At 34.9% G+C, this 27,891-nt stretch overlaps 1 protein-coding gene across 26 annotated transcripts in view; it reads right to left on the bottom strand.

The window, feature by feature from the left end:
* nrxn1a (neurexin 1a) overlaps positions 1–27,891 on the bottom strand; it is a 352,697-nt gene that overhangs the window by 16,878 nt on the left and 307,928 nt on the right. For 22 of the 26 annotated variants that reach the window (XM_088610470.1, XM_088610489.1, XM_088610482.1 and 19 more), the window contains one exon: positions 1,543–1,630. In XM_088610470.1, coding sequence (XP_088466596.1) covers positions 1,543–1,630 — 88 coding nt within the window. The remainder of the gene's footprint in view (positions 1–1,542; positions 1,631–27,891) is intronic. The other 4 variants (XM_088610478.1, XM_088610498.1, XM_088610497.1 and 1 more) reach the window with 1 other exon arrangement.

The following is a 27,891-nucleotide window of genomic DNA, read 5'->3' as shown; positions in this document are numbered from 1 at the left end:
CAACATAATTTGCTCCCAGTCTTCTGAAAGCAATGGTAGCTCACACCAAAAAATTGTGCAAGATGCAGGGCTTAAAGTTAAATTGATGCAATAGTTTGAAGGTGCCACTCTATCAAGAAATGACTGAAGTTTGGAAAAGAAATTAAATTAAATCTTTGGACATTAATGGAATTTTGACAATTGGAGGGATTCTGCCTAGAGACTGACAAATGTCAAGGAACCTCTGTTCAGGAAAATAAATATTTAATCATCATTATGGCTTTAAAAGTTTGCAGAACAAGAGAAATTGTTAGAATTACTGCCATTAAATCTATGATTCACACAAAATGAAGTTTCTAATTGAAGTCAAGGGTGAAGAAGTACACTAATTCTCTACATTGTCCAATCACATGTCCAGTAAATGGCTCATTAATGGTAATGAGCACCTGTCACTGCCCTTGTAGCAGATCTATGGTTCATTCTACTAAGTGTGTATGGGAGGGGTGTGTGTCTCAATCCCATTACTTTTGTTCCCTAAATTTAGCAACAGAAATGTTCTTAAAATGTTTACTCAACATCTCAAATCTAGGGATTGACTATTGAAATACCAATGTCAAAATGGAAAAATTTAGAATACAAAAATATTCCTGCTAGGCCAACTTATGCAGGTTGTATTATTTTGTGCTTCTAACAACAAGATTACAAAAATGTATCCTTTTTATATGCCTTGGCATCTAGCCCCAATTGTACCCTTAAATATCTAAATGTGTCTCTGTGACTCTCTAATTGTGCCTAGAGGGTGGCCTTTAAGCTCCCCGAGCTTCATACCTAAGCCTCTTCCCCATGGAATAATCAGAATCACCTGAGTGTATAATTGACTAATTGGAGGAAACAGCATGGCAATTATATCAATTAAACAGAAAACTAATTGATGCCACCTTCAGTCACATGTTTAGCAAGACACAACAGGCCAATGATAAAACGACGCCGCTCCCTTCACCAAAACAGTTCTACATCTCACATTACTACAATTAACACCAATACACGACAACACACTTTTCTGTTTTCTTAGTAGTTGCCTGTTATGGTACCAATTTTAATTACACAGATTGCTTGTAGAAATAACAACTAAACTGCTCAGCAATGTCAATACTATTTATATTTGCTTGAGGTGCCACTTAACCTTAATGAATGACATAGTTCCTTTAATATCACAGAATAGCGTTTAAGACTCAATCATATTGTTCCCTTTCTTTGGCTATAAACACATCAAAGGCATCCTCCATTACCATATTTCAGGTCATATCTGACTATTATCTAATTCATGGGGAATTATAAAATAGTAAATATTATGGACATTCTTTTCGCATTTTATTTATTTAAAGGAACCTCTAAAGCATTCTGTAAGAGGTGGGAACAATTATTTGTACATTCATGCAGGAGGAACTTAAGTAGCTACGCACGGCAATCAAAGAAGAAATAAATCCTGCTACTAATGATTTTCAAATTCAAACACAAAGACACTGACAACAAGAGAGAAGTAGTAATAAAAAGATGACTAACCTAACCCACCTGAGCTGGGCTCACAGGGATCAATGTCCTCATCATCACTGGGACACTCAGCAGACGCCACCAGCAGGTCATCTGTTGGCTGCAAGGAATTAAACAATTTTAGACTGAGCAAAAAAACAGACACAAACATAGCATTTCCACAGTGATTACAGAGCTCTATGTATGCACAATTGGTGTTTCTTTCCTTTGGGATTTTCATGGATTGAGCAGTGTAATCTTAAATTGGCTTGGTTCTGGTGAACTCAAGAATTAGAAGGAAAATAAATGATATCTGATTTTGAAAGAATATTAAGTTTATATGAATATTTGCCCTAGAGGAAAACACTTTGAATATGAGAGAATTAATTCTTTGTAAATGTTCGTTAATGTCATTACAACATAGAAAATAAAAGCGTCGCATTATCCTTCTGTCTCTTATTTAGTTTCTGACAGCACACAAGCCTCACTCTACAGTAGATTTCTTCCACTGATTTGAGATGACTCCATATTCAAGGCAGTCCTAGTCCAATGTCTCTACCATTCTTACTGAAATGTATCAGTTAAAGAAAGTAACACAGAAGAGCTGGCTGTTAGATATGGAAAACCAAAAGTGAATCTACAGTAGCAGTAGTAAGATCTTTTTGAAGCAGACTACCATCAGGGGATTCCTCTCAGACCTGCCATCACACACAGATGTGTTAATGTCAAAGTGTTGCAGCTCTGACTGCACTGTTTAGTGAAAGTTTTACAGATTCTCAAAGCCATCAAAAGATGACCAGACAGTCACATAATCATATGCAAAGCGAGACCCTTTAAAGGTCAGTTGAATCTTGCGTCAGTAAGAGACTTTGATTTTCAGTTTCCTGTTTTTTAGTTCTGTTCCTCTTCAAAGGCCAAGAGACCATAAAAGTGTCAGCTCAGCTTAAGAAGCTAATGACGTACTTCTGCTCACTTGTAAAGCACTTGTGGGATTGAAAACATGCTGCCAAGATTGGAATTCAGGCCATTTGCTTCCTCTCACTCTGTGTACAGTAGCACTATGTCTCCACTATAGGAGTGTGGTGCCTTCTGGACTTTGCCAAGGAATATCTTGAAAAATGTTTGTTTGCAGACAACAAAAGAGAAAAAAGTAACAAACAATAAAACATATATATTGCAACATCTATTATATGTTTTGCCACAAGCGATCAGATCGAATTTAATAGTAAAGGTCATTTCCTAAGCACATTATCTTCTGCTCAAGACCGAGACCATTTGTTGGAAATCACCATACGTAAAGGGCAACATTTCTAATGTCTTGCCCCAGGCATTGTTAGAGGCTTGGTTATATTTGTTCTAAACAATGTATCTGCATTTTTACATGAACTGCCAGCTTTCCCAAGTGAGGTTTGTTCAATTAATTTCTACTTGTGGTGAATATGGACTTCAGAAGTAGTTTAACAACAAAGTAGATGAACAGAGATTCCATAGCTAAATGGAAAAAAACTACGTCATGAGGAAACAACATTTGCAAATTCAGGAAATTTGGAAATTCAGAATAAAAGATTAATAGATTGATTAGATGATGAAAAAGAGCTCACAATCTTCTCCTGGAGCTGTTATACAGTAGACCAGAAGAGAGGTGGATAATAAATAAAAAGAACAGTTATGTCATACAGTATATTAGTCACCTTAATACTGGAGTGATCAGGTGAAGCAGTCAGTCATGCCAGCTAAACTTTTTTACTTTAGTTCCTGTTATTGCAGGATAAGAGAGTGCATGTTAGTTCATGCTGGACAGATCTGTGGAGTTCCATTTATTCAATACAACCAGTGTGTTCCAGTGTTTCATTATACTGTTTCTCTTCATTACCTCACGATCCTTTTCTGAGGAGTTGTTTTGCTCCTCGATTGAGGTAGAGATTCTGAGCAACAAAGATGACAGGGAAACCCACAATATACAAATAAATCAGAAACACAGAGGCTAATTATACACTTGCACATCTGAAAGTCATATTTGTGAACATAGGAAGACCTGAATTTATAAATATTGCATCTGTAATTTGAAGAAACAACCTTTTTTGGTGCCTTTGTTCTCTTTCATAGGACTTTGCACTTTGGTATTGCCTTATTTTTATATTTGTTCCTGAAAATAGTTTACTTGTCAAACCATAAGACAAAGTGGGAGTTTGATCCTCAGAAGACACAGTGGGCAGGGACTGGTGGGGCGTGAAAGAGCAGAAAGCAGGTGATGTGAAAAAAATAATAAAATCATTGAAAGGCTAAACTTTACTGAACATTTTTTCCAGCAGGATAGCAATGTAAATCTAAATGTAATTTGCTGTGTATGAAGCTGATCTGAAGTGTCGGTTGTCTGGACAGCTATACACAGTGATTCAAAAGTGTCACATCAATCAATCCTTTCCTTTGATTTGTTTTCCCTTGCTATTTATCAACCTTCCTTATATTAAAGTGGTTTGGTGGAAGATCAATGCATTTCTCCTTCAGGTAAAGACAAGGAAAAATATGCTATCTCAGAATAAATCGGAGCACTTCGCATCTGTGCTAGAATCAACAGTGACTTAGAAGGTAACGAGCAATACTTCTGCTGTTCCAGAAACCTCTAATAAGTCAGCCTTAAATATGTGAAGATCAAGTACAAAGAAAATCTTGCAATTTGTAAAACAGTCCCCAGGAGCTGCTGTTTAACTCTCTTTAATGAAGAAAAGTGGGCTACTGTATAATGAATCCATTTTAATGGAGTCTAATCTATCGAGGGATAAAAGATGTCAAACCTTGAAACAAAGCTCACATATACTGGTGGGGGTATGTCTTCAAGAAAACAAGAAGGGTTATTAAACAAAGAGAAAGTGAAGATAAATTTCCAAGATCACAAACTCACCTAATAATCGGAACTCCACCACAATCAGTTTTTCCAACATAAACTTTAACAGTTATCTCATACCAATTATATCAATTTGAACATTACCATACAGTATTCTAGCTTTATTTTCTTTACCCACCCAAAATTGGTTTCCAGTTTCTGTGACAATAAACACCAGTTTAGTCAGTGCCTGATGTATTGCTTAATTAGAATAAAGATCATATTTCAATTGAGTCGCTTGATTAACATTCTAAGGTTTTGCTTTATAAGCTGATCAAACAAAACAGGGCTTATTGATGACCTATTGCCATCATATAAAACTTTTCTCCTCATTGGCATTCCAGTGCATCTCTTTGTGTAAACTCTCAGGAACACCAGATGCTCACCTTCATGCCCCAATTAATGTATACCAAGTAATTCACTTTACGCACTTTAATCAAGGAATTGTTTGACTTTTTTACTCTTTTTCCACACAACAGCAAACACTTGTATTAGCAAAATATATACTACAAATTTGTTTTACCAATGTGTATATAGTATACTGTATATATCTTCAACCTTCCCACCAAAACAAAAGAACTGGCAATTCAAAAACAGAAGCTCTATATCATCTTAGGCCCGCTAATTCTTAAAGTACTTTACTACCAGAAAAATAAAAATTATGTAAAACAGCAAGTCAGCTGTTGTATGTCTTGGTGGTACTTCAATCAGCTGCAACTATGAGCAGTGTTTATGACATAAATTGAAAGGAAAAAGTATAAAAGTTTCTCTTTGCTTAGCTTCTGTCATCCTTTTCATCTCAGTTTCATCAGAGCAAAGAATCAAAAGACTGAAGGCAGAGAAGGTTTATAATTAAATAGAAAAAGAAATCTTGAAAGGGTTGCTAGCACAAAGCAGGGAAACTACAGAGAGCCAGAGTGGAAAAGTTTACAGGAGCCATCTGAAAATCACTTAATTTATTAAGTAAATTTTGAGACTTTAAAATTAAAAAAAAATTTAATACATTTTAATAGATTTAAAAAAAATCACGAAACACTGTTGTCCTTTGTTGGTGTAGTTTGTTTTTACTGTACCGTTGGACTCTGCTGTGAAACATATTTCTCACAAGTGAAAATAAAGCTTAAATTGAATTTTTGTAACTAAGATTAAATGACAAGAAAATAATTGTGAGGGAAAGACAAGGTTTCAGTCACTTACAAATAAGTGTGTTAGTATGTTGGTTTTGAAAATTGCACTTCAGAAATGCATCTTTCTAAAGTGCTACTGGAACAAACTAAAACATGATATGGACACAACCAACAGCTCTTTGAACATGCAACATGCAGATTAAGAAGCCAACTTTGAGTCTTACTGAGAAGAAGTCTTATAAGTACTATACTGATACAGTCAGTACTTGTGGAAGGAAAGGGCAACTTTCCATTTTAATCCACTACCTCCCCTTAAATATAGTTCATAATTCATGCTCTCTTAACTAATTCCCAGAGTGGATGAATACAGTAGTTGCAAATAACATTGCTGTCAATCAAGGTTCTCTTACTCAAAATTATTTTGTATATTGTTCAGCTTATCACCCTACAATTTAGATAGCGCTCATCTGAAATGAGAAACATGTAACAAGATTTTGATTATTTTTCTCCTTTGCCTATGGGTGAGGCAAGCTTCTCTTTAACAACAGCCGAAAAGATTTTTTTAAAAATCTAACATTCAACAATTTATTGCATGTGCATTTTGATTTGTCTTTTGTTATCCAGTCTGCTAGATCTGTAAGGAAAGCCTTTAGTAATCACATGGGAAAGTTTAGTAATGATAAAATCATTTTGTTATTTATATAGATTGTAATTTAAATATGTACTGTAAATAGGAATTACAATACAAAAAGAGAGAACTAGTTGACCCCTCAAGACATGTTGAAGACCCTTTGATATCCTATTCAGATATCTTCACATACCACAGCAAAACACTGAAGAAATGAAGTCTTCATGTAATTGAGATGAAGTATTTTTTGGCCATTTCATGTAAGGCACTTTTCTGTAAGAATTCATAAGTATATCAAATAGACATATGGTGAGAACCCAAGAACATAAGGAAAGCTATAGATGAAATAACAGCATTCTCCCCTTCTAGTTCGGTTGGATGCTACAGTAGTTAATACTTTAGATTTGAGGATTTCGTCTAGCCTTTTCTTGAAAGAAACAAGGTTTCAACTTTTATATAAAAAGGTTCTAAAAACTGCTGTGATTTTTTTTGCAGAATTAAGTACAGCATGGTATAGATTGAACACTTCAGTAATAATAGAGATTTGAATGAAATGTAATTGTCTCTTTCCGAAAAGACACCAATAATATAAAACTATAGGCAATGTAGGGCTTGCAGAACAAGTTCCAATAACTGAAGTTTAGTCCCTTAGTAAGAAACTAGTCATTATAGATGTCTGTCAACCAACACTTTTATTCTTTTTTAACACAAGGGACTGACCCTGTCAAATTAAGAGACTATGTGCCATTTAAATTGGTGAAATCAATTAGAGTAAATCAATGACACTAGCTACTTTAAGGAATGCTGCTTACAATAATTTATGCATTTAGGTACCATGTCATTAACGTGTAATGGGCAAACACATAATTATCTTAAAGAAATAAACATCTCTGTTGCATTTTTGTTTCTTTCCCAATTTACTCTTACACAGTCTATTGATTTCATACTTTGAAATCTGCTTTGCCAGCAACATTATGTTCTGCCTGTGCGAATACTTACTCTTTCATTTCAGGAGCCAAAGGCCTTTGCAGCAAATGATCCATTATGGAACAAAGTGTCCTACATAAAATGAGACCACTGGGGACCCCCTTTCCCTTGCATTTGCTTACCAAAATGACAAAACTTTTCACTACAGCTTTATTAGAAACCAAGCTTGGTATTCCTGCACAGTTCAGTACAGATGTAGTGTCACTAGTCAAGCTAATGATGTTTCCTCTCACCAAACTTTAACCTTTTTAGTGTTGCACTTAAACACAGTAACATACAGGAAATAAAAAGCAAGAAAAGCCCACCTCTCCTGCGCAATTATGCTTAATATTTATTTTAATGTAATTGTACTTATTTAAGGTCCAAGTACAGCATCTTATCCCTAGAAATGAATACAGTGCTGAAAAGGCTATTACAAGATTGTTAGTTTTGAAAACCTATATACTGTAGTAAATACATACACACATACTGTACATGTACTGTACAATGGCTATATTTGCATAACTTTATAATATGACGCTTCACACAGAATATATATAGAAATAAAACTCCTTCACTGTTACCCAAGATGTTTTTTATACTATCACTGATGTCTCTAATTACACTGCAGTTTAATTCACTTTAGAAATCCAGAAATTGACAAGGCTTCTTTTATACTCATATTTTCATTTGCCTGGTCAGAATACATTTGATTTTAACTCATCGCATTGTGTCCCATCAAAGCAAACTACAAATGTACATGCCAAGTGTCAGATTGATTTTTCTGCCCTTTAAATTTTGCCGAATTCTCGAGACAGGGCAGTGGCTCTGGCTATCTTTATCAATGAATCATTCTATCAGACCTAATCACCTAGGATGCGAGGGTGTATTGTTTAAACTTGTACCTAGCCCTGTGTTGAGAGAAGATGGGAAAGAGGTGATCACAAGTGAGTGTCTCCACCATAAAAACACACATCTGTGAGGTTTGATTCAGGTGTAAACTCAACTCGTTTATTCTCATTGACATGCAAGTACTTTCTTAAACTTTGTTACTGATGTCTGTTAGAAAAACAGAGTTTCTAAGCACATTGCTTTTTCTCAAACTTGAAGAAAAGCCTTCAAAATATTCAACACTTTCAAATACCTTCAAAATATTCAACACTTATACTGTAAGTACGTCAATGCTGATTAAGATAAGATAAGATCACTTTATTGGCCATATACAGTACAATTCCTTGTATTAGGAATTTGTCTTTTCACATACCCCGACTTGCTCTCCATGAGACACACAGACACAGAGAGAAGCCTGGGGTCCGAGCGCAGGGTCAGCAATTTATACAGTGTCCCTGGAGCAGTTGGGGTTAAGGGCCTTGCTCAGGGGCCCAACAGAGTATGATTCCTCTGCTGGCCGCAGGATATGAGCCGGCAGCCTTCCAGCCACAGGCGCAGATTCTGAGCCACAGAGCCACCACACCACCCCTTAATAGTGGCACTTTAAAGTAAAATTTTCAATGCATTGCTAAGGACTAATGCAAATGTAGAATGTTCTGCACAAGCATACTAGTCCTAAGCCAATGTTGCTTAAAGTCTGGGAATGTATAGATATGAAGTAAGCCAACAGTGTATCTTTGTAGCTCAGATGATTTTAGTTGGGGAGCTTTTTGTGATTCTGATTCTTAAACCATAATAAGGAATAAATTACACCTACAGTAGCTCCTAGCAGTACTTTACAAACAAAAACAAATCTCATGTTATTATAAGATAATAAAATAAGATATTTTATTTTTAATTGGGATACCTTTTCTTTTTGTATTCAGAATACTACTGTATGTGTGAGGAGTAACATTTTGTATTTTACTTGCAAAACAATTCAAGGAGATCAGAAAAGTACTCAACAAAGTACAGTACAGTATATTAATAACCAAAAGTACTCTAGTATTTTTCAGCACCGCAGCCTTCAGTATTGCTAATAACTAAAATGCTTTTTATTTTTAGTCCAGGGAATTAGTTTTGCCTTATTTTAGACAAGGGCAGCTAAAATGTAGGCAATATATTATAATGGGACAAGTGAAACTAGTGCCAAGGTTCTCCCAGGGTGCTTGGTTGTCTCCACATCCCATACATCTTACTATGTACCAATGTCACTTCAGAGAAAGCATTTTAGTATTTTAAAAATACATCAAGAAACATTGTCAAATATTGTACAGTATATATACAGTAAACACATACAATACAAAATGTTGCATTGCTGTTTCATAGATATTTGAGATTCATTTCAAACATAGCTAGATTAAACAGGGAATTTGTAAGTCGGTGAAAAAGCTTCCTCATTATTATTGCTCTCTTAGCTCATGTGCAGAGCTTCTTACATTCAACGACAGTATTTTAATGAATTTTTCATAGAGGAAGTACAGGAATTACAGGAGCCCTAATTATTTACTTGAATCAGCCTGTGCTATTTCACCACAGGGTGCCGATGGTGCATAATTGTCTTTAAATATTATTTATCACTATTCTGTCACAATATTGCAGATATTACCATGTATAATGAAAGGTAAAAAAATGCATCCAAAGACAAAGAAAAAAAGGACACAGTAAGAGAAAGGGAGAGAGAAAATGAATCAGTCCAGTTCAGATAATTTTGAGTTTTCCTCAAGAGGTGTTTTCATAAGCATCTGGACCAGTAACCCAAGGAACCTGACTCACAAATCAATCATGGCATTACATCCCTCTTTTCACCACATGCATGTTTGCTAAATTGTCTTTCTCCCTTAGGCTAGAGATACATTTGTGCCTGAGTGCTGATATGATGTGAGAAAAACAGACAGAGCCTCAGTCTTGGTGCTTCCTGTTGTGCCTTTGCATGCTACTGATAATTCTTAGCCTCTGTAATCCACTGGGTTTTACCAGCTGAATACTAATGAGCTCAGCCGTATCTCCACAATGACAACTGAGAAGAGCCCCTTTTTTTCTCGTCACTAATTAATGCCAGCAGTGACAAACCAGTCTCTGCAATACACTACTGTAACTCAAGGCAAAAGAAAGAAAGGAAATTCGCTTCACGCTCTTCTGTTACCTAAGGAATAAGACAATTCTTCCACTCTCAAAATCCTTCAGAAAGCACAAATGCTCCTCCTGCTGTTTAATGTTTTTGTCTCCATATCCTTGCTTCAATGCAATGTTCTGGCTTGCTATTTTTGCAAAAGAACCATGTAACCACTTCATAAGATTGAAACTTATGCCTTTGTACATTCAATAAAGTGCTGTATGATTAGGATACAGTGAAACGAAATGAAACATTTATTCACTTTACTATTTACTGTATATTTAGTAGTCATCTTGATTACCCAGGTCGATTAGCCAACATTTACTTCCTACATACTGTATCAATCTTTAAATTAAATATACATAAAAAATATCTACATCTGTATAGAAATGTATTGGAACACTATTGCTTGTGCAGTTTTATTTATTTTTTCCTTCATGTGAAGTCAAACCACACAAACTGTTAAAAAATGTTAAAAATGTTTAAGACTTAAATAAAAAACTGAAATGCACCACAGAGGCATTATTATTATCATATTCCAGGAAGATAATGATTCCAAAGCACACTTCCAAGAAATTGTTAATAATTAATTATGTTTTATGTTGAACACACAGATGTTCATCTCAACTAATCTTAAGTAAACTGATTAACAAATGACAAATAATATTATAATATTTTTTACACTTAAACACTTACACAACTTAAACGCAAGTCTATTCATTTCTGAATATCAGATTTTCATACAGACAGAAGATATCCCAGTGGGAAATGCTTTTCCATTCAATACCACAGCTGAAAATACTTTGCAGGAGTTCAAGCTGAAATACTCACTTTCTGATGTTCATTTAAGGCAAAGATATCCCTTCTTTTCCATCCCATACTTCTGCTCTGGGGGAATTGGACAAGACTGGTTTTTCAGCTCAGCACCCAGTGCACATTAGGACACATCATGCAATACTGTATAATTGTCCCTTTGGGCTAGCTGCTGAGTGGTGATGAGGGGTGCTCAGATCACGAAGCAAAAGCTAGTCTGAGCCTTAATGACACCTGCTAAAACAGTGGCTCACAGTGGCCGGCATTGCTGACTCTCACCAAGTCATGTAACAAATCAGACAATTGAGATAAAGTGATCCTTATAAAATTCTAAAGTTTGTTTTTAACACACCACACTGTCCATACCTGATTCTTCTGATTTTTTTAATCACCTTACAACAAAAAATATTGTTTTTGATTAACTTTGGTGTGTTCCCTATAAATGCACTTCACAAAGACTAATTTAGACGCTGATCCCCACAGCATGTGTGATCTGAACCAGAAATAAAACAAGAACTGCTTGCTGCAGCTGGGGGAATGAGGTGAGGAGCCAAACCTGGTTATGTGAAAGAAGGGCTTATTCAATTGCTAATTAAAATGTACTAACAATCGTAGCTCTGAAAATACAAGCTGCCATGATAGTAGTTATATGTCTTCTTTAATGCAAACCTGCTGTGGTTTGCAGATACTGTATGCCTCACAAACCCCGGTGGATTTTTGTCTTCTGCGCTACCTCAAGCAGCTGATAAAATGAAGTTTGACTATGATGCATCATTAAGGCTACCAAAAAGGAAAATGCTTGCTCCAACAATTTTACACTAAATCAGGCTCAGAATCAATCCAGGACACAAGTAAGTTATCAAGTGGTTAAAAACAATATGCATACTTCAGCACGGTAATATTACTCTGCAATCAGAATCTTACAGCTGTAAAACATGTTTTTCTTTAACTACATCCTTAATAGTTGATAATGACCTATCTACTTAGGATTTGTTATGCTGCACAATATATTATAATGGAACTGTTGTAAGCAAATACATGTTTATATAGCTCATTAAGAATTATGAGAAAGAAACCCTGAAAGAATCCATTTGAAACTGTTATGAAAATCATTGCCTATTTTTACAGAGCTTTAAATGAGAGGGGCAGCCAAGAGATTAACTTAAATATCTATTAATAATAATGTGAATATTTATCAAAGTTTGAGACATTTCCTTTAGGAGTTTTTTTCAAGAATACACAGTGGCACTAGTTGAATCTGTCTGTGTCCTTTAATACATATACAGTACATGCACACATAATATCTTAATCTTAGAGAGATATAAATTGAATTGAAAAGCATAATGAAATATACAAACTAATGCCAGCAGTGGTGAAGTCAGGAGCACTTTAATGCAAAGACACTGCTTCATGAATTCAAACATTCTAAGCTGTTTATTTAGTGTCAGTTCTGTGATGTGTGGAAAATCTCTCTTGAAATCCATTTCCCCATTCAACTTCAAAACTTATCAGAGAGAGTTTTTTTTGTTGTTATATTTTTGACTGCCGTGTGTCTTTAATCTTAATACAGCTGACACTGGGCAACATCACATTCTCTTCATCTGCAAGAAGCTCCTGATTGCTGCATTATCAGACAACTATTAAAGGCCATGACCATTTCCACTCAACCATTTTCATAGCTAAGCAGATTTATGGTTTTTATAAGAATAACGCAGGAGTTTTCATATCTTCCCATTATTTTTTCCCCTGTCATTATAAAACGTCTACAGTACCTCTCACTGTAGGAAATCTCTCCTTTTAACAATGAACGCTAATGCTAATTACTGGGTACTCTTCACTTTTGCCGATGAAATTCATACTAAAAATGTAGAATTCAAAATGATTAAAAGACATACAGTACACAAGAACACTTGCTCCCCATAGCCCAGTAACAGCTTTGCAGCAGCTAATCATTTCACCTGAAGAATCACAGCGACTCTAAAAAGTTTACACATCAGTATCATCAAATGGGGTGTAAGACTCTTGAGTATTTCAAAAATGCAGAATGGTGTATTTGAATCTCGCACTATTATACACTAGGGGCTCTTTTTTGTCATTTTCATTGGCATTCTGCAAGAATATAACTTGCAAAGTGAATGCAAAATATTCCACTTCTGTGTCTTTCACGGTAGTAAAAGCCACCAGTAAGCTGTGGAAGAGAATTACAAATCAAAAAGAATCCAATATGACTAATTAAGTCAATATAAAACATTTTGTGGATCAGCTTTCACAGATAAAGCAATTATTCATACATAGCCAGAAAAATTATACAAAATTCTATATAAATTATGAGAGTAAAATTCCTCTTTAATTGAAACTGTAGGTTAAAAAATGTACAGAAGAAGGAAAAATGATCTTTTCACTAAATTTAAAGTCACCGTACCTTTGCAAAATGTCTAAATATTGTGATATCATTTCAACAAACAAAGTGGATTTGTACCTATCAATGTTAATTTTGAAGACCAGTTTACTTTTCATACTTGAATAAACTTCTATGGTCTTCTGTTAAAAGTGAAACTCGACGGCGATCGTGACTGACTTTGCCTGAAATTTTGACATTCAGTCCCAATTCTTCTAGGGGTAATAGCGCAATATCTGTCATCCTGATATCGATGCCAGTGTCTAAAAGATTTATGTAGGCTAGATTTATTCCCATGCATAACCTTTGCACAAACACGACAAGTAAACTGTGTGTTGCTCAGAAGTAGGCGGCTAGGTCAAAAACAGTTTCATGGGACTTGTGATAATTTTCTATCACCCTTTCATTTTTTCTTCCTTTCAACCTTGTATAATAAAGTTCTTGGTTGGGAAGATTCATTTGTACAGTAGCTTTTCCTGAAACTGTGTTACAGAACAAATAAATAAGCAATTGAAACCAGATTTTCTGCACTGGCTGCCAGTCTGCATCGAGGACCTAGCTAGCACTTGTTGTTAATTATGCACTCTCACTCTTTTTCTGTTTTTAAGTTTCTGTCATGCACCTGCAGCTGCTTGGGACTTGGGATTTTGGAAGTCTTCCAGGTATTTTTAGGTATAGTCATCTTTATTGCTAGAATAGATTAATTTATATCAGGTTTCCATATGTCTTACTGCTTTTCAATCCAAGACCAGCAAATACAATCCATGACATAAATAGCACCCCAGGGCTTTTCTGTTTTAAACTGCCCATGGAGTTACAATTGCAATCACATACTTTTCCTTGACTGAACTTAATAATATAAAAAACAGGCTTTCTAAAAAAGAAAAAAAAGGGTAAATCTTCCCAATGTTCATACATCCTAAACAACACTCCGGGAATTAAGGCATGCAAAAGGCTAAACACAATACTGTAATGCTTCGCAAACTTTTACTTCCATGCTTGTAATGTACAATGAATTAATCTTATCCCGTCATTCAGTATCATTTAGCTAGTATCATAATGAGCACAGAGGTCTGTTTCCCTGTGAATAAATTCATTATCTTATTAATATTCCACTCCTACTGCCACTACAAATAAAACAAAAGAGAACCAACAGAAAAAAAAACTTGGAACAACATGCCATGAAAAGCAGCTTAAAGCTTAAAAAGTGCATATAACAAGCATTCATGCCTAGTGTTTAAAAGAAACACCACCATTGCACTTAAAAGAAACAAAAGAACAATACGTCTGCAGATTATCTGCGCGCCGCATTCCAGCTTTCCCCCGTCTTAACATAGTAGCAGTTCTATATTCAAAGCAATGCAGATTTCTATTTTTACTAATGGTAGCTTAAACCCTCTGCATGCTGCAGTGACTGCATTTTGAACGACTGTGATAAAACCAGCTACCTGGGAGGATGCACAGTGCCATCTCATATCCATGTCTGCCTGGCTACCCTGCGTGCTTTTAGATTTTTTTTCTTAATTCTTAATGGAAATACTAGGAAATTTAGTCCATCCTCTGAAATCAATAGTGGTGACAGGAGAGCTCCTAGACTCAGTAGGAGATCAGGATGATAAATTGCCTGCGCATCAGCCGAGCCTATCAGTGCCTTGCACACAGATGGGCGAGGGGAAGACTCTAAGCAGCCTGCGTCAGTCACGTGCCGTTCTGTAGCCAATGGCTGCCAAGCAGCTCAGAGTGAGGATGCTGCAGTTTGTTCTGCAGATGAGATGTACTGTACATCACCATCAAGAGCAGCACTGACAAACTGTTGGCAGGCAGTCTCACGCTTTCCATTCTACACTCCAAGGGGACAACCCAGATTCAAACATCAAACATACACCATTAAATTTGGCATATTAGTTTAGAAATCAAATGTTACACAATAAGTAATTACAGGTTAATGTTGCTGACTAATCTGCTTTTCTGCAGAATATCTTCTTTCAGAAATGGGGAGATGGTCACATGATTTTTCATCAGGATACAGTGAATAAACAAAAAACTGTAAACCTCTATTATTACGACAACTGATAATCCATCATTCAAATTTAAATGTAAACATTTTTGTTTTCAAAACTGTTGTCACAGATCAGGGAAAACTGGGTGATCCCATGGGATTCAATTTGTATGTGGCAACCATTGATCACACAGAGGATTACAGTGCACACAGAATGAATTATTTATATGATATACAGTAGATAAAAAAGAAAGCCATCAAGATTCTTATTACAGAAGGTCAGAACATTGCAAACAAACATCTTAATACGTGATACATGCTGCTCTAAAATAACAGGAAGGCACAGCATCTTTTCCTAGGCTACTCACCAAGTGTTTAACTACATAATTAGATGAGAATTGCAAATGACAAATTACACCACACTTTCGGACTGCAATAAAATGACTTCAACTTTTCCAGGTGGAACTGAATCATCTTAGATCTTTGTGCAGTAACACATAATCTCTTATATTTATGATATTCAGTTTGCACCATAAGGGAAATGTAATACTAATACCAAATAACAGGAAAAACAGATATGAATCTTCTCAAAGAACAATATCAGGAAATGTACCTAATAGCTACCTAATGATAAAACTGTCAAGTTGAGAGCACTATTATAAGTGAATATTAAATATGTATGCAAGGTATAATGCATACTCTCAGGAAACTAACTAGCTCTTCAATTGGCAACATACTTTTTATTGTCTTAAAATGAAAAGCACAGCATCTTGGATAAGAAACAATCTGTGGAAGAGGACACAATGACTGTTACACCAACTAATTATAGTTATTGATTCAAAAGTCCATACAAATAAAGGTCAAGAATTTTTGAGTAACTATAGTTCCGTCATCTTAACGGAATTCTATAATATACTATGCAGCATGTGTACTTGGCTGAAAATCAGTGTTTTGCATTACAAAGCTCCCTAAGACCATCTTTCCCAGATATTAAAATAGAAGAAAATCACATTAAGTGATCCATTGCTGATAGCAGACAGAACATTGTGTTTTTTGTGTTCATCTAATGGGTTTAAAATTAAAATCAGTGAAGAGCACCTAATCTATATCAGATACATTTCATATACAACCCCATTACCAGGAATGAATGTGGGTTTTAATTTATGCTGAGCCTTCACATAGTAGAGATGCATTGTACAATTAGTATTGTACAATACAGTCTAATGTATTGTATAAGAATGTTCCTTCACATATTTTAAAAATTATTTGGGGTTTACTAATGTTAAAGGCAGCTGGAATATTTTGGGGAACTACCAAAAACTCAGTGAATGAGAAACAAAGTGCTTCCTAATTGTTAATTAGGCGGTTAAAAGCTGTAATGTAATTGGATATGGAAAACTAAAACAAAGAGCTCAAATATCACCGGTCTAGTTTGAGCAAATCCCAAGCTGAAAAAATAGGAGGAAAATTCATTTGGTCCAATGCAAAAGGACACAGTGTTGATTCACAAAATAAACCACTTTACGATAATTTCACTTTCAGGGCTATCATACTGTATGTGGTAAATGTCAGTGTTGATTGATGGGGGTAGCAATCAATGTTTATGAATTTCAAACAAAAAGTCAGGAGGACAGTGGTTCAGTTCGACCATTTAGAGAAGACAGGGCTGTTTTGTTTAGATGTACTGTAAACAGAGTCTATACCAGTTTCTTCCATGTCAGTATCTGCCTAATTTCTTATTAAATTATACTATAACAGTAAAAGCTTTCAGAATAAAACAGAAAATGAAAATCTGAAGGGGAACAGCTAACCCCATATTAAAGCTCAACACTGGAAAACTTTTGCATTTTGCACTTTCTACCTTATATGGGTTCATCAGCTGTTTCTTTATGTCTCAACTCACACACCAAAGTTTATGAAGCTGCAAAAGAGCCAACATGCATGTTATTGAACATACGGTGAAGAGTGGTACAGTGTTTGGCTACCTTTATCGAAAGCTGCTGCAACCTTCCTGCTCTCAAAACGTCTGAGTGGGGTTTATATTTTGGTTGACATCACATTATGACACTTTACACCAATGAAAGATGTATTACGAATTCAAATCCAATGGAAACTTAGTAACAATAATGAGATCAAAGGAGGCAAACAACCAGTTACTAAAAACATGGCGTTCCACAATTAACCTTTTAAATGCTCCACAGACTGATACTGTATACCCATACAGGGAGATTGAAGAAGGACAGACAGACTCTCTCTGTACCTTTCCACTTTTTGCATTTGCAGGCTACACTGTGCCATACTGTACATTGATATGCTCATCAAGTTCAGATAAACTCGTTCTTTTTGTGTGGTGGGGGGTGGAGTACATTTCTGCAGTCACAGCTGTGTTTAACGACATTATCTTTCTTCAAGTTGTATTTTCTCACAGTATTGTCACCATCTGGCAAATGTATTTAGCTGAGAATCTGTACACAATGTAAAGGTCGTTGAGGATATATTTACATGCTTTATAGTATTTAGATTTTTTTAATGTGAGTTCGTGGATTTAATCTTGAAATTTACTAACTGATTTATTAAGTTACTGGCACATAATGCTACCCACTGTCTTGTAAACAGGGGAAAAAGCATTTATACCAACAATATCTATCCATATTATGGTTTATAAATACTGTATGTTTATATAACAACCAATGGGAAAGACATATCATATCAACACAATTGCTGAAACCGGCTTTAACTACAAAACACAATGTAACAGTTTTCTAAAAAAATATTTTCACAGACTATGGGCATTTTCTGATGATGCAGTAGGCACCAGGTGTGAAGACATTATTCTTTAACTAAAAGTGTAAAATCATACAAAAATAAAACTGCAAATTGCTTCAGAAACAACACTTTCCACGTAGCTGCCCACATACAAGGATTCTGATTAGAGTGATGTCATACTGCCTCCATCAAATGGTCCAGACAGACTACAACAAAAGTGTTATAAATTTAATTTACACCATGAATGAAGCATGCTTTAATGCCAACACTGGCTAATAAACAATTCATGCATTGCAACACTACTGTAAATAATTATCTATCTGAAAAACAAGTTTTGTATACTGTGCAAGAAAGGTTGGTTAAAAAAGGATATCATCCACTTTGCCTGTCAAAAAAATACTCCACGGGACTCAGCAGTGCCTCAACATCATGTTTCTTTTCATCTTACTGTCCCATCTATAGGCTTCACAAGGCCAGCAGGATTTGCAATGATTATTTAAGTGATTTTGAGTTTTAGTGTATGCTGTATGTAAAATTTGAACACTTCCTTATGCATCTAAGACATGACCTTTGCATCCAGAATGAAAGAAAAATATGGTATGTTTTCATTTTAGAAACCCTCAGTGTATCTCTGCATAATATCCTGATCAGAAACACAGTACTGCTCTTCTGGTAGTAATTTCCATAACAATGGCCTTGAGCGACAACCATATCCAAGTTCAAGATGTAGCAGAAAATGACAGCAGACATATTGTGGTTTTGATTAAGTTATCTGTAGGAAATAACATTTAAAAATACATTTTTTGGCGAAAAAGCCAAGGTTTATTTAGCATTTATTAAAAGTTCTGATTACAGCTAGCTCTGCTCAGTTCGATGCCAAGAATTGCATTGTTATCATAATAGTGTCAGTCTAAAGAAACAAACAAAAAAACAGCATACATGCACTTAGATGGAGGGATAGTCCAAGTCTCTTATGCAAATTGCAACGCTTGCCTTTAAAACCGAAAAAAAGTTTTGATTTAAAATAGAAGGTTGTCAGTGAAGGGCACCTTTTATTAATAGCCCCGAAAGGCCAGGAGATACCAAGATAGATTCGCAATGTCTTGCTCAGGTCCACATTGGACAGAGGACCACAGCATGTCTTTGACATCACTTACTACTCCCATCAGTCAATGCTGGGCAGCAATGCCCCTGGTGAACCTGTGACACACGATTCCTGTATGAGCGTCTAATGCGATTTCACCCAGGGGAAGAGAGAGAGCAACTCAGATACACAAACTGCATAAAGAAAAGCACCTTGTAAATACATCTTAAGATTAAGAATACTTCTCAACTGTAACAAAATGAGGAAAATACTATAGAAAAAAAACCAGGAAAACATTAATAAAAAGAAATAATTAAATCACAATTAAAATCATATGTAAACATACACAAAGGAATTGAGTGGGAAATTTTATATATCAGAAGGATATATGAGTTTAATATGCTCAACATCAAACATTAAACTGAAATGTTTCTTAAAGCTGTAATAAATACAAAAACTTTTTCAATATCAACCTCGTCCTCTCCAGGACTGCTTCAAAGGGTTATGAAGTAGACTATGAATAGACAGATTTAGTGCAGGAAAGATGGAAAGCAGACACAAAGAAGAAAATAAATCAATAAAGAAACTGAGGGATGAAGCAGAGCAGAGAAGAGACAGGAAAATAAACCCTGATATTGAGAATAAATGTATGTATGTTATTGATTGTGCTTTTACAGTATGTGTACAGTATGTTTCATGGGTGCCACGATCGGAATACCCGGAATATTATAGTTTTGCAGTTCTGAGGTTCTTTTAAAGGTATAAATATTTTGTAATATGCTTCAAAGACATTAGAAATATTTTTCTCTTCAGTGTGGATATTTGCACTTCAGAATGAGATTTTCTTGATTCTCTTTGATTAATGTAATTAAACAAAATGCAAGATATTTACTGTATGCAGGTCTGATTCAAGTCACTAATTACTCTTTTTTTATCTGCAATGTGGTTTAGTGGATCAAAAAAGCACAATTTGATATACGCACTCAGTGAGTTCATTTGAGAATTATTTCTTTCAGAAAGTGCCTAATAGGAATTAGCTGTCACACAACTAACAGAGCAGAACAGTGACTTAAATGCTGAAATAATGCTCATTACAAATAGAAAAAAAGGCTCCAGATTAACTTTAATCATTTGTCCCATTATCAATGCTTACTAATTGGGAAAAAAACAACACAGTAAACAGAACATGCCAAAAATTATATATGCATTTGTCTGGAGTAGTTTATTGGTAATGAACATTAAAACATCAATGCTTCAGTGTTTTGGGCTTATTAAAATATTCAACAGATATCCGTGCTCTGCAAAAGTACTAGCCTGGCTCTATCTAAAAATTATAATTAGACTCCACATTCAGAGCTGTACCGAAAAGATAAAGGAGAGTATGTAGGGGTCCTAACAGTTTCTAGGTGGAGGTCAATTGTGTAAGATTTGTTAGCATCCCTTTGTGGAGAATAAGATGCTTCTGTGAAACCTCCAAGCAAAAGGATATCAGAGAGTCACCTTCTCTAAACTCCTTCAAATCCAGACTCAAAACCTTCTTCTTTAGAAGAGCCTTTACCTAACTGGTTCCATACTTCACCCCTCTGCATTTCTTAGTACCACCATCCACGGTCTCCTCTCTATATTGTAATTGTGTTTTATCTCGTGTATCCTTTTTATTGATTGTTGTTGTCATTCTGTAAAGCGCTTTGAGAAGCCACCTTTAAAGTCGCTGTATAAAATAACGTTTATTATTATTATTATTATTATTATTATTATTATTATTATTATCATTATTATTCCATTTAAGGTTTATGTTATATAAGAAATAAGAAAAACCGTTTAGGAAGGGGGTGCCACTCATACGTGGTTATACTGTATATCATCACAAAAATAATGGAAACTTCGTTTTCATCATGATCCTTGTCTTAAGGCGAAAGTAAAAAAAGTTTATAAAGTCAAAAGGTCTGCTAAGGTGTTTTGTTATATGCGGTATGGATTTTCATTTTCATATTTTAAACCATTTTGTTTTTATTGTGAGAGATTTATATGAACAAACGAAGTCCATCCATCCATTCTAATAAAACTACATATTCCACTTAAGCATCATGGTGACATAGAGTCTATTATTGAAGCATAGGGTGTAAGGTGGGACTACACCCTAGATGGGACACCAGTCTATTTCAAAGCACAAACAAATGTGCACACAATTCAGATACACCATGTCACTCAGCCAGCCTCTCTTTAAAGGCAGAAGAAAACAGGATTACTTGGAGAAAATCTACACAAAAGACAACCCAGTCTACAACTGAGCTCAGGACTCAAGAGTTATGAGGCAGCTAACTTCACACTATCGTGTCACCCGAACGGAGTCTGAGACGTGAATAATTCATTTCATTCATATAAAAATGATACATATTACTTCAAATCCGGATTTAAAGTAGAGATTTTAGTGAATTTTCAGCTTAAGAAATAGATTTGAAAATAATAACTACAGTATAACACAAAGATCTTTCTGTTTTATACTTGCTAAACATGTACTGTATTACATTACTTTAAAATGTAAACATCATATGAATCCTGTTTATCAAAAAAGTACATTTTATTAACACAAAAATAGGATGCAGGGCATTTCCTGTCATAAAACTGCTTAAAGAAGATGGAAAATCACAGCTTTTCTGTAAAGATATTGGTATCATGTGCATGTCTTACAATTCCATTATGTAGAAGGATAAAAAAACAGTTTTCATCTATTGTATATAATTTGAGAGTTCAAAGATCAACACCTGTAACATTTAGTGGATATTTTCAATCATTAAAAATATAATAAAGGTTGCAAAATTAAATGAATGTATCTCAAACAAGCTTTTTGTTACTTGTTATTTAATTTCAATTTTAGAAATTATCTGTTTAAAGCAATTAGTGCTAAATAGCTGTCTTGGCTCAAATTCAAATGAAAATAATTTACTAGCAAAGCAATGGGTCTTCATACATCTGACTATCAATAGGAAAACAAAAGGATCATGTGAAAAAAAATCACAAAGAAAACATTTCATTTTTCACCTAACTCACTGGAAAAAGTTAATGGTTTCTTTACAGTACATATCACAGGTTCAGAAAACTTCATTAGCAAGATGCCAAAATGTCCCAAGACTGAAAGTGATCTAGAATTTGCCCTTTATGGCACAGACAATTTTAGATAATTACATATTTTCACAAAATTCTTCATCAACAAAATGTTGAATATTGTGAAAAGGATGGATGCATTTGGGTTTCTAAGTTTTGTAAGAAAATTAGTTACAAGAAGATTTTTTTATATATAAAATATAAGCTACAGTACATCAAGCACTTAAAGTATCATTCCTTAAGGTCAGTGATGTCCTACTAATTCAGAAATAAATATTAAGAATGATGAAGTGGAGTGCCTCAAGCCTTGTTTTGTTTTGGATATTTTATCATAAACAGTGCATGCACCACAACTTTGAATTAACGTTTCATACTTTAAAGATCCAAAGCCAAGAAACAGTTTCTACTATGCAGAAAAAAAGAAGAAAAGATGTTACCAGACCCACAGTTCTAGAACATAAAAAATGTGCTTGCAAAGACCCTAACAGTTTCCTATTATCTCCTGGACAACCTATTACTGTCTGGTTGTTTGAAGAAGCACCTGTTATCTCATGCTTTCATATTATACTTGAACCTTTAAAATATTTATTTAACCTGGACCAGGCAAAGCTCACAATAACATGCTCAGACTTCAAAAGACACAATTTTCATGAGGAATATCCGATAGATTCAGATGCAAGGTGAGCTGTAAAATGTGATCCTCTCTTCTCCCCTCCCATATGCATTTCATGCACATGGAAGAGATCTGACAGCAGTGGTCACACATTTACCTTCTTACAAATTAATACAATAAAATTAGGTCTGCAAGAGACTGCCTTGCTCTTGTAGGTGTTTGATAAATATCGTAAAAGTCGAGCAGTATTCAATATGGATGATCTCAGTGAGATCAAAAGAAGGTACAGTATTTGTGTGTTTATTGGCACTGACATTCTTGTATAGAACTCCAGCTATGATATCAACTTATACAACAGGGAGGTGAGAACCACAACCTTTTTCAGTTTTCTCTGCTTCCATTCCAATGACATCCCCAGCTTTTATAACTCATTAATACTCCTTTGAGAGCACTTACAAATTGCTCCACTGAAATAATACATTAAGATCTTTATATTCTCAATATATGAGTCATTTCCTCTATCCAAACATGAAAATACTCCTTAGGATTGCACTCATTTCTAATTAAGGAAATAAATAACTGCTTTGCTTTCTGTGCCTTTAGTAGTGTGAGCTAGAAACAACTTCAAGTCTCTGCTGATATATCCCATAATCCAGGAGGTAAAGCTCACTAAGAGATTGAAACTAGGAACCCCATGTTTTTATTTACAAACATCTGCAGCACAATGATACCTGAGGCATTTGTAGTGAATTTCTTACATGCTGACTTTTCTTTCCGTGAGCAAACAGAATTATCTTTAAAACCTGGAAATATCTTCTGTTGGAATACTAGATGAACCTTATCTCTGATATATGTATTTTTAACAAACAATTTACACTGAAAAAAAGGTTTAGCATTAGGTTAAGCTATAGTGAATGCTATACAGTATGTAAGAAGTTCAAAGAAATGTAATGTAAAGCAAGGCTACAGAGAGTAATAAACCAAAGTGACTGAAAATGGTTGCGAAACAAACATGTCTGATGGATGAAAATTTCTTGCAGATGTCCTCCTTAAACATGACATTGACATGTGGTTCTGTCATGTAAGGCATGCCCTAGTAGTACTTAAAAAATACTTTAAATATTTCTTGCATGTCTTTTGACTTAAACAAAGGAAAAAACAAACACACAATAACAAACTGTTATAGATAGACCATAGAAATAGACATTCTTTGAGATATTATAAAGCATTATGGTACATTCTGCTGTACTGCTTTCTATAATGTACAGTATATACTGTATTGTAACTAAGGAGAAAAGTCACGAAGGCAATGTACACCCAGTAACATCTACTGTACAAGATACTGGTGGCTGTTACTCTGACTTACACATGTACTGTAGCTTTTGTTTTGTTTAGCAGACAAAGGAGTTAAAAATGAAAATAAACAAAAGGACACTAATTAACATGTATTATTCTTCACAGCAGCTGTTTGTTAACACGTTCCGAGTAAAACTGGGGAGAAGATTTTTCTATGAAGGAATGACGAATGTATTGAGACCACCTTAATTATCGATGCGGTGCAGTTTACCATGCTTCAGAAGTAAACATGGTGGAAAGATTCAAACGCTTTCGAATTGCTTTCAAAGAGCTTTGTGAAAAAAATAATAACAGAGCTTGGTTATTTGTTGTGCAATATGTATTTGAAAAACAATACTGAAAGAAAAGAAAGAAAAGAGCATTAAACTAAATAAATCAAATACATGTATCAAAATAATTAAATTATATAGGAAAAAGACAATAATAAAGGAACATTTTTATGATTAAGCATTTTATTTATTTGTGTGTTTCCAATAAAAGATGAATTTCATACTGTATATTTGTAACGTAATTTGTAAAATTTGATTATATCGTTTCTTCTGGTCTTTAGTTTAACTTTATAGGATAAAAACATGAATTAATGTCAAATTTCGATTTTTAATAAAACTATAGGAATATAGAGTAAAATGTAATTCTCAACCTAACAAGGGATAATGATTGCAGTATGGTATCAACATCTGTCAACATTTGTCAGATATATGACATATCATATCTCCCAGTTGAGAATAAGAGAGCAGGCTCTGGTTTATCTCCCCTGTTATATAAATTACTTCAAAGGCAGAAGCAGCAAACAACGTGCCTATAATACTACTACTCATAATGTGTAATGGTGAATGATCCTAAAAATCAAGGAAATTAAAGCACTCAAACCTTCTCCATAACAACTGGTAGCCAAATCGTGTGAGACCAGAGGACTGGGTATGTAAAAATCTGGTCTGATGTGTTCCTATTTATTTCAAATATATTAAAAGAAAACATATTGAGATATCTCATGATTGATTGCTGACTGCTTGATTCTTTACTTTTTTTCTTTAAAAAATAAGTACTGTTTTTAAATTCATGCCTGTTTATTTGCAAAGCACCACTGCAACGCCTTTTATAACCTGCATTCTTAAAGCTTAAATGTCCGTAGAGAAAATAAAGGAATATGTTTATACCACTGCATAGAAATAAAAACATAATCTATCACAATTTCTTATGGTGACTGCTTTGCTTTTATTTAAAAAAAAATCTTTATGGGCTTCTGCTCATATCAGCATAAAAAGATGGACTTAACAGCAAGAGATCTGTATAATATAAGAGCAATTGCTTTACTTGTTAAACTAAAATCTTCCACCCACATTCATAATGTTCCAAATGGACCCCTGGCTTTGTTGCTGGTCACGGTCTTGCAGCAACAAAGAGAGAAAGGTCAGCCTAAAGTAATGACCTTCTAATAAACTGTTATTATTACAAATTAATTACCCTTGATTGTGGGTTTGGTTGCATTCAGCCAGATAAAATGAAAGTGATGCTCTGCATATTTAATAGGATGGCGTAAAGTAGTGCTTGGATTCTTTTTTGTAGAATAGAATTAGACTCTTATTTTGAAATAATTTTTATGGGGTAGTTTTAAGGAAGGTTGTAAAAGATGCAATCTGTTAATATTTTACTCTTCTTTTATGCCTACATGCTCCATTTACATACTGTTGATCATTTTGAAGCGGAAAGAGAAACAGGTTTAGTATCTGCTTAAAGATGTAAAATTTCCACACGCTTAAAGCCTAAAATAAAGGCTTGAATATTAGTTTACAATGCACTTCCTGTGATAAATAAAAACATGGGGTTTGAGGGCATTGGAAAATAATGAGGTGTAAAATTGCCTTGCACTGAAACTCCTTTAATAAAAAAGGAGAAAAAAAGGTAGAAGCAGTGAAAGCTTCCTGCAGCTTTCCTGTGCCTCTTATGACGAGTGATACAGATCTTTGGGACGATCATGTTAGATGCTTTTAATTGAATCTGCAGCAGAGGTATGAAATAGTGCCCAGATTGTGCTGAACTCATGTTCTACTACATCAGGCTGTCATGTGTGTCAGGGGACCACATGTCCTTCCTCTGCCACGCACTCTTGGGGTAAAACCAAAGACAGGTCGGGGATGCAGGCTGAGCAGGTGTCATGGACCTGTTTGATTTATGTACATATGCACGTCAAGTGGGATAATATAGTTGAGCAGAGTAAGCAGAAAAGAGCATAAATCACTGTCGGGAGCTGCTACTGCCCTATTCAGACAGAAAATTGTCCTCCTTTACCGCATCACAGAACAAGCACAGATGTAGCCCTGATCTAAATGTAACTTTGATTAAATATCATCAAGTTTGAATGTCTTTCCCTCACCATCTCAACGGCACATTCAGCACAAGGGCACTCCTTAGCTATCATTACGGTCATTAGCCACACTTCTGTTGGAACTAGTTCCTTCCAAGTCACTTTTAAGTTCTGATGACTAGAGACAGTTCTCATCAATGCCTGATGTCCCTCTTTTTTAACACTATATACAGTACCTGTAATAACATGTACGATAAAATTGTCACTTACAAATCTACCCTGGAACCAAACAAATTTCTTAATTTAAGAAAAACGTAATTTCTACTGTCTGCCAAGATTAGGTTAAACCTATTAAATGTCCCTTGGTGTCTGATAACAGAGAATTTATACACTTTATTGTAGACTTTGAAGGAAAAAAAAACTCATTACTTTCATTCACAACCACATTTCTTGTGAAGGAATATTTCAAATTTGTTGTGTTGTTTTTATTTTTTAACAGGCTTTTTCATATTAAATGCAGAAACTTGAACTCAAGTGCTAGCATTCCAGTCAGATAACACAGACCTACACTGTATCAAAGCGGTGATGTGGCTTATCAAAAGAAGGTATATCAATATTATTCTGTATTTGTGTGTATTATTAGGTATAAAAAGCAAATGAATATTGCTCCTGATCTGTGCATATGAAGCAAAGGTATTGTCTTTCTTCAGTGACAACCTTGACTAGTGAAACAAAGGGACAACTGCGTTTTGTAGCATGCTTTATTTATCTTATAACCCTATCACTCAAGCCGTCCATTTCCTTCACACCTCTGTGTTCTATTATTCATGTCACTGCCACAGGACGGCAAGATTTATTTAAAGGGAAATAGTCCATCAATCACCACACACAAAGAACAACCTCATTCTTCAAAAGGCAGGGAAAATTTTTAAATTAATCTGACACATTACAAAATTATAGGAACGGATAACTTGCTAACTGAATGTGTGATAGATTTTGCAAGAGCACAAGTTGGCTTCATCTATAATAAAATACCAATCATACAGTAGCAATCAGATGTCCAATGAACATTTTCTTGTTAACATACTGTGAGTCCTATGTGTACAAAGCCTTCAAGGTTGATACAGATACAGTAAACTAATCATAGCATAAGGGTATTGTCTGTGATGTGTCACCATCATAGTGTCATCATAATGTCACTGATGTCAGTATTCAGGTCCACACTTTATCATACTGCTCCACATTGTGACTGTGATTAGCTTCAACAGAGCCCTCAGTAATAACACCCATAC

This window comes from Lepisosteus platostomus, chromosome 17, assembly GCF_059453375.1.
Source record: "Lepisosteus platostomus isolate fLepPlt1 chromosome 17, fLepPlt1.hap1, whole genome shotgun sequence".
NCBI classification, from domain to species: Eukaryota; Metazoa; Chordata; class Actinopteri; order Semionotiformes; family Lepisosteidae; genus Lepisosteus; species Lepisosteus platostomus.
Note: the sequence above shows the minus strand (reverse complement) of the source record. Positions and strands in the feature narration are given on the sequence as shown.